The sequence below is a fragment of the Carassius auratus genome, chromosome 39 (genome assembly GCF_003368295.1).
Source record: "Carassius auratus strain Wakin chromosome 39, ASM336829v1, whole genome shotgun sequence".
NCBI classification, from domain to species: domain Eukaryota; kingdom Metazoa; phylum Chordata; class Actinopteri; order Cypriniformes; family Cyprinidae; genus Carassius; species Carassius auratus.
In genome coordinates this window covers 11,129,230-11,138,311 of record NC_039281.1, presented here as the reverse complement: position 1 = coordinate 11,138,311, position 9,082 = coordinate 11,129,230, and the positions used below count along the sequence as shown (strand labels likewise).

At 35.4% G+C, this 9,082-nt stretch overlaps 1 protein-coding gene across 1 annotated transcript; it reads right to left on the bottom strand.

The window, feature by feature from the left end:
• Positions 1–531: 531 nt before the first annotated feature.
• Positions 532–6,740, bottom strand: LOC113057906 (chloride intracellular channel protein 2-like). The gene is made up of 6 exons (XM_026225495.1): positions 6,511–6,740; positions 3,814–3,923; positions 3,275–3,400; positions 2,510–2,610; positions 1,456–1,625; positions 532–1,337 (listed from the first exon to the last, which is right to left on the bottom strand). The coding sequence occupies exons 1-6, from the start codon at positions 6,562–6,564 to the stop codon at positions 1,179–1,181; spliced, it is 720 nt and encodes a 239-aa protein (XP_026081280.1). The 5' UTR covers positions 6,565–6,740; the 3' UTR covers positions 532–1,178.
• Positions 6,741–9,082: the final 2,342 nt, after the last annotated feature.

Below are 9,082 nucleotides of genomic sequence, written 5' to 3'. Positions count from 1 at the left end.
CTACTTACTAATATTAGGTGCAGATTTACTCAGAGACAAAGTATGTCAAAGAGACTAAATATGTCAAAGACAGCATCATGACTATCTTTATTGCATTACTAAATAAATTTTTTGTCCTTCCTTTCCAGCCTGTTTTTGGAAATATTGTGTTACAAACTAGGAATTAATCCGCTGAAATGGACAGAGGACCAGTTTAACATACCTTATGTACAAACATATAAAATGTATGCTTTTTGTATGTATGTATGTATGTATGTTTTTCCCCATAAAATATCCATCCGGTTGTTGTTTGACATTGTGTATTTATACACATATATATAAATGATATATGTAAATGAATATGAATGTATTTTTTATCATAAAGGAAAACTGACCCAGTGTGTGTGTGTGTGTGTGTGTGTGTGTGTGTGTGTGTGTGTGTTTGTGTGTGTGTGTGTGTGTGTGTGTGTGTTTAATCCATCTTTCATCAAAGCTCTTGATTCAGACTGGATATACTTCATGGCAGATGCTTCAAAAAGAAAGACAAACTTGTGATGTGTATGATATTGATTTTATTTTTAAGTAAACTCTGAAAGAATGCAGTTTAATCTCTTTCTTAAACAATCACAAAGTCTAACAATGGTGTTTGTGTGACTCATACACCCTTCACAATAACCCTTGATACAAAACAACCATTACCGCTGCATGACTCGCTGACTCCAGTACTGCGCATGAATCGACTTAACTTTTGTCTCCACAGAGTTTTTAGCTCATTACAGATGATTAAAACACATAGATTTTTTAGGTTTACATTACATGTAACCGAATACTCCCCAATTAATGTAAAATACATATATACACAAATATGCACAAAAAAATACATATGATATGCATTTAAAAGCACTACTCTGTTGACTGTTGTGCTCAAAATCATTTGCAAAGGATCCTATAACCTCTAAAACTACTAGAATAAAGCCTCTTTGACTGTAGCAGTCACTAGAAGTAGTAAATCTAATGGGCTTTGAGATCACAGGCACAATGAAAGCAAACTGTGTGTGTGTTTTAGTTTTGTCCTCGCTGTAATAGATTTCTATACCTGTGAACTACAACTATGTAGATGGCTATAAAACTTGTTTGTTTTTTTATTTATTTACACTATTTAAACGTTTTATCACAACATTGCTTCATTAATCTGAAGCTCAGTTCCTCTTGGTCACACTCAGATAGGATTTCTCGATTTCTATGTCGGCTGGACAGGTCTGGCTGAACTCTTGTCTCTCATATGCGTTCTGCAAGTAACGCCACACTCCAGTGAACTGAGCAGGTATCTCAAAACTACAGTACTTTTTGGCAGCAACCTACAAAACCAAAAAACAGAATGAACACATTTATAAATATGTATTTAAAATGAAATAGCTTTAATGAATCATACAGGCCTGTGTATGTGTGTGTGTGTAAACCACAGAGGCATCTCACCTTGATGACGTGCAGCTTTGGCAACAGGTTGCAGTCTGCCAGTGTCAGGCGGTTGCCATCAAGGAACATTCTTTTGGATACGCTGATGTTTTGATCCAGCTCATCCTGAAGCGGAGTGTTCAGATAGTCATCCAGGCGCTTAAACTCTCTCAATAAGGCTTTTTCGTGGACTGAGGAATCAAACAGTAGAGAAAAAGAAATATTTAGGAGTGCTTTAGTACATTTTAGTCTAGTTGTGATGCCACAGTGTCTACATGTGCAAGAATACTTAGATACTAATTTTGTTTTGTTCCATTATGTAGGCCTAGTAACTGAATCTATTTAAGTATCTAAATACTCTCTAAATATCATCTTTGCTGATACAAACAGGGAAAATCTTCATAAAACTGGTTATTATAGATCACCCAATGTCTGTACTGGGCAGTGAACGTTAATCTGAGCATTGATGGTGTGGATTTTCAATTATCTTTCTGCAGAGCACATCAGTAAATGGGGACAAAATACAGTCTTTATGAGTAATTGAATTGATTCATTCCAAAAAGCAGATTCATCTTGACAGGCCACACTACTGTTATTTTGAACGACTCATTGAATCGTTCACTGAACTGGTTTGTTCAAAACACTGAGTCATGCAGGAACGAAGCACTTCAGTAATGTTGGGGATGCTACTGTAAGTTTCTGCTGTGGCTACGTTTGGAACTTTGCAATATTGTGTCTAAAATGTAACTTGATATTAACTTTTTAATGTATTGTTGTATAAAAGCAATATCACACAATCGTGCTACCTCTGTGCTACTCAAATAAGGTACTAGAAGAATATTTCACAATGGCACCCTCCACGTTGACCAACAGAAAGCTGCTTGGTGTAAAAGTGAATAGAAATTTCGTCAAATGTGACTGCACCTTAAGACAACACACACATTCTGAACTAGTGAACAGCATCATGAATCTGTGGCGTAAATTAGTTTTAGACACTGAGCTGTTATGACTGTGTAAATAAGCGAGGGAAAGCATGTAATTTTGAAAAGGTTTTGTAAAACTGAATGAAACTTACAAGCATTGTTTGGGCTGTTCTTGATGTAAGCGGAGAACTTGGCAAAAATGTCAGCGCCAACATCAAAAGACTCTTTGTAGCGGGGACTGAGATGAGGATAGCTGGAAGGATAAGACCGAGAGAAACATTTACAGCAAGTCTTCACGCACCGAAAAACTTGGACATCCAACAACATTCACATTATTATGCTGACATTTAAAAAGTCTATATGTCTATATGCATAATGCATGTTAAATATGCCATAGGGTTTTATTTAAAAAAATATTGTGTTTATTTGATTATTAAAAAGTAATAGTAAAATAAAAGTAAAATAATGCATATTTGTTGTATAAACATTATTTCTTTCAAAAATTAAAAAAATAAAAATAAAAAAACAGTATATGATTTCAGCCAGAGCTAAAATTATAGTATTGTTTAAAATTAGAATAAAATTATAAGTCAGCATCAATCAATCAATCACCTTTATTTATATAGCGCTTTAAACAAAATACATTGCGTCAAAGCACTGAACAACATTCATTTGGAAAACAGTGTCTCAATAATGCAAAACTATTCTGCATGAACTATTCTGAAGTGGGCGGGAAGTCTTTGATGTGGATGATTTATTAATACTTTATCAATGCATCAGATTTGACTTAATTAAGTGCAGCCGTGTGATTTATGAAAGAATAACACTAGAATAATATGTTTATGAAACAGTTTTGTCAGAGTGAAAGCCAATATGTTTGATAGGGCATCACATGAGGTAACGGACATGCACAATACCTGGGAGGAGCGAGGGTGGTCTCCAGGAACTCTTCGATCTTAATAAAGTCGGTTTTCAGTGTGCCATTGTACAAGAGGAAAGGAGGGTTGGTACCTGGAGCTAAGTCTTTTAGCTCTTCTGGCTTCCTAAACAACACAGGGTGGAGTAAAGCAGAGGGAGTGTAAACCACAGGGTGCGGACATGGTCAATATCAAGTCATTTATTGTACACTGGGAGCCTCTGAATGAGAGCTATAGTGATTAATGCTTTTTTAAAACAATATTAAGCTCAGTTTAATCACTCAACACACACGGATATACTGTAGGAGTGTCCGGCTGGTAAATGGTTGAAAGCTGAAAGAGTTAGATCTGAACAGTGCGATGGGAAAGTTCACACTGCCTTGATCATGTGAGTGCTTTGACCGCCCCCAGTGTTATTAAACTCAGTCCGGTGCTGGCCCACAGTTCCTCAGATTTTGCCATTTGTCTACTGAATACCATTCCATTAGACAGCCTTATCGTCATGTTTCCGAGATATTAAAGCTTAATTTGACACTCACTTCCTCATGTCAACAGTGGTTACTGTGAACTTCACTCCTTTCAGCCAAAGAACCATGAAGAGTCTCTGGCAGAAGGGACAGTTCCCCACGTTCTCTCCGTCATGACCCGCCTTGAGACGGAAAAAAAAAAGAGAAATCCATGGTCAGTATCACATACCATCAGACTGGACACTAGGTCACATAAAGGTCATCACATACTGAAGCACACACTTTCCTTAACCCTTACTGTTTTTTTATGTTTGAGGTCCCAGAGACCCTGTGTGTATAAAATAATTAATGGCACATTTGCCTTTCTTTCTTCTGCGGAACTTAAAAAAATATGTTTGTGGACAAGAATAATGCATCAGTGTCAATAAACTTAAAGTCAATGGGGTTCAGTGTTGTTTCAGTTTTCTTCAGATTCTGGAAGGACGTGAGGCTGAGCATGATGACAGAATTTTCTTTTGTAATTTTTTTTTGTGAATTATCCCTTCATTCAAATCCCAAGAGAGGAAGATAACAGTACATAAAAGTATTACTATGTTTGCATTACTAGAAAGCTGCTTTAGACGTAAAATGGCATTTGTGTTTATATAAGCTATTACTCTCTAGGATGCTCTTAGTATACTAGCATAAGTTTGGAGTTGGTACTTTTTTTCTGTTTTGGAAAGAAGCAAATTGCCAAGGCTGCATTTATTTAATGAAAAAGTAAAAACTATCATTACAGTTGCTATTATCACTGTAATTCTAGTCCTCACTGTAACATGATCCTTTAGAAATCATTTTAATATGTTGATTTTGGTGCACAAGAAACTTTTATTGTTATTATCAATGCTGAAAACAGTTTCAGTTTCAGATTATTTGATGACAATAACAGCATTTAACATTATAAATGTCTTTACTGTCACTTTTAATCAATTTAATACATCCTGTCTGAATAAAATTGTGTATATATATATATATATATATATATATATATATATATATATATATATATATATATATTTTTTTTTTTTTTTTTTTTTACTAACCCCAAAACTTTAAACAGTACTGTATATAAGTGTTTTGCTTTGTCCACAACTTTCCATTTCTTTAGTTGCAGGTTTCATCCACGTTTATGTGTACTGTGTAAACACGTTAGAATGCCTTGCAAGCATTTCCATGACAGAAATCCAGGTATTTAACTATGAGAAAGTTATGTTGCACTGAGAGAAAAAAATCTGTAGAAAAACAGAAAAGGTACTGCCATCATTGGTTTTCTGCCAGGACATTATCCATTATCAGGACATTTAGTTTACAGACATTTCCTTTAACCCTAAAACACAACACAGTGCAATCCATCGTTTAAAATACTCATAAAACACCTGTAAAAATTCAAACAGAAAATTCCTTCATATTAACACAGTACATTGGGCATATTTTTGGGCCCTGACTTTTTCTTAGAATGTAGCATAAGAAAACTGCATTGGTGTTTACTTGATGTTTCAGACTGCTGCTCTTTTGAATAAGCGATTTTCTTAAAGGTACATAAACATAGTCAATCGATATTTTAACACCGTTGGGGTCTCTGAGACCCTCATTAGTGTTATTATTAATGGATAGCTTTTATTTCTAACTAAATGTGGCGCTCCTTATAAAAAGAATAGGACATAAATAGCACATGTTTTGTGTGGGTGTGGTTGGACAATTCAAGAGCTTAATCCAAATAGAGGAAAAGCAGGAATTGTCTAGAAGAGGGAGATAACAGATCTGAACAATGCTTCTATCGCCCATGATGCACATTTTTGTTCAAACGAGAACATTATAATTATAAATAACCTGTTGAGCATCTACAAAGCTTTGTTGGTCTTTGGGATCTAAAGGTCACCACTCATCCATATCCTACTCATTCAGGTTATGAACTGTAGCCAAACTGGCAAAACATGTTAATGCGATCTACAGAATAGGAAATACAAGCATATTTATGGGTGTGATGACAGGGAGCCAAGAGCTGTCAGTCTTTCTGTGTGCGTATGTTTGTGTGTTGATAAGATGACTTCAGTCCTGTCTGTGTGTCTGTTCTGATAAAGAGCAAAGTAAGTGTGAACAGTTATATATCAAGCATACTAGCCAGTTTTCAGTAGTATATGTGTTGACCGTGACGCCCATATCAACCTCTGATTCATGGTGCCCAAATGAAGACCTTCCCTAACGGAAAGCACCGATAGAGAGTAAACCCACAATAAAACCACTTTTGCCAACTTTTTAAAGAAGTCACAAGCTGTGTATTTTTAGTCCATAAGAGTGTAGGACTTTATTCCTCCTTTCTGCCAGAAACAAATTACTCTTACACTCTTATGATATAATAGATGGACAGTAAGAGGCGAGCTGTACATAAACTATTTTATAAACTACTACAATTAAATAAAAAGTTTGTATAATTCTGTGAGTTTAACATGACTATTCCAGAAATAAGGATTACATAATAATGGAGCTAATAACAGTTGACATGCTCTGCTGACGCCTTGACACGTCTCCACTTCAATATTCAGATTAGTGGATGATATAAATGGTTGGTTTTTAAATTTTATATATATATATATATATATATATATATATATATATATATATATATATATATATATATTATAGAAATAAATCAATATTAATCTTTAATTTAATTTGAATTTGGGAATAAGAGTATCTGACCAACTAAAACTTAAAAGTTAAACAACTTACCTTTATGAAGAGCTCGATTCGTGGTTCTTTATCTGAGTCTTGTCTGAGAGCCATTTTTATTTATTTTTTCAGCAGGAAAAGATTTTAGTCAGTCCAGACCTCTGTGAAAAGTATTCCACAAATTAAGCAGAGAGCCGAAGATCCCCTGAAGATCCGTAAGCAGCTGTAATGGGTGAAAGTTATTCAGACTCCTGCTTTCTGCTGTCTCCCTGAGGCAACAGACTTTAAAAGTTAGGAGGGAGGGAGGCTAGGGAGGATGGGCGTGACCTCAACTATAACTATATAACTGCCAGAATGTGACAGAGAGCTCAAAAATAGCTTTTCATTTTATCCAACATGCGTTTACACTCACAGTGTTATCTCAGACGTGAAGCAGGGGCACATTCCATTCATGTAGACTATTAACACTTTTAACTGACCTCTTAACATTCCTCCCTCCCATATGTTCGATCGCAATGTGTTGCTTTCAACTGTGTAATGTAGGGATATCAGTTGATCCGCTTCACATTTTCACTTTAAAGAAAAAATATAATTGCTACCACATGTCAGACCGCACAGTCACTTTCTCTCCTCTGTGTTTCAATGATTTAGACCATTTGTGATTCTGACTCATTCTGTTCTTTCATATTATCTACTTCTCTGGAATTTTTCAAACTTCCAGTAACCCGTGTTGAAACCTTTCAAAAGCAACCTGATTTCACTTTTGAAATCAGTTGAAACACAGCAACAGCAATTTTGTTTTTTACCCAAACTGTGAGCTAAATCCTTTGGGGAACACTCGGGGATGTCCTCGGTTGGAATAATGATTCATAAATAAAGTGTGTGTGTGTGTGTGTGTGTGTGTGTGTGTGTGTGTGTGTCTATATATGTATATATATATATATTTATATAGCCTAGTAGAGTAGGGTACAGTATGTGCTAGGGTTGGTCTATAGTATGTGAATAGTTTATATAAAACAACAGACGTTTATTGTTAAGATACACTCAGTTGTGTGTAATGGACAAACTAGGGTGTTTGAATGTGATCAGTCTCAAGGGATTGGTTCTTTTTAAACAAATAGGTTGTTCCCCTCATTCCCTGTGAAGTCCTCTTGAGTCACAGATGTGGTTTGAGTCAAGGGAAACAATTATGTCATCTCATGGCTTTCCTTCATAGCCGCGGATATTAACATGGAAACACTCTCAGAATAACTTACAACATAAAGTCAATCTCTAACATCGACTTAGACTGTAAAATTCATCCTGTACAACAATGCTATATAAACAGAAATTAGTGATGTAATGTCATTAAAAAAAAAAAACTTAATCCACTTAACAGGACGCTAATGATCAAGAGTTTCATTTCCTCATTCATCACACAGATGTTGTTTTAAGGGTATTTATTGCATCATTTTGGGGAATTCACAATAGTTTGAAATATAGTGTTACCATAAAAGTAGACACCTCATGTCTGTCAAGTTTGAATTTTAAAGCAATATTTTTGTGATGTAGTAAGTTGTAACTTGAATTTGTGTTGTCCCAGATATCATCCACTTTCAGTTATTGTTTACTGCACAAACAGCTTGTTATACTGCTTTACATTGCTAACTTGTATTTCTTATATTATTTTGATGTATTTCCATAATAAACACATTTGTTTGTAGCACAAATAGTTTTACCACACTTAATTATTCTTCTAGTTATTTACCTATAGTTATTAGCGACTAATAAATCAGAATTCTCATGCATTAAAATAATGGCTTACTTCCGGTGATAAATAAGCTGAAATAAGGTGAAATAAGTTGACTAAACAATATAATGTATAAGTAAGGACTATTTTTTATGACGGAGCTTGTCAGACCATGCATGGTGCCTAAAAACAGTTCATTGTTTGAAAGAATGCAGCTCTGACATTTGGCTAAATATCTTCTTTTGTGTGTCACAGAAGTAAGATTTCCTTTAAGAGACTTAAGAATGTGTAAATGAAGACCTTTTTTATTTTTTATTTTATTGTGAACTGTCCCTTTAAGGATAACGAGCTTGTTGATCGTACTGAACTGTTAACAAAACAAGAGCATGACATGGAAACTCCTAACAAATCCTGGAAATCAAGTGAGATCCACTTCAGCCAGCACAGGAAATGAGCCGTTGCCAGTTTACCCAGTGTACTCCCTCCTCCTGGGGCCAACAGGATACTATGAGTAACATTTCTGAGCTGTAAGCTATTTAGTCCATTCTAGCTTCTCACTCCCGTTATACTGCTCCACCGCAAAGAATATAGCACCAAACAAGAAATCACTATGGAGATGATGAGCTGTAAGGAGGATGCAAGACTAAGCCTCTAATCTGATGTCATCGTTGCAATCACTAAGCAAACATGTCAAATGCACAGCATTTAATTCACAAAAAACATTCCTATCAGGCACTAGACCAGTCTCATATGTGGGGGTGGAACTTTCTTTGCTTTGGAGAGGGTGTTTGTATTGACAGATTGCACTTTATAGATAGTCCTATGTGTTTTCTGTCTCCTGCTTAATAGGCAGCACATGTTGGGATAATGTACTGTCCTTATAGAGAAAGCAGACTGACACAA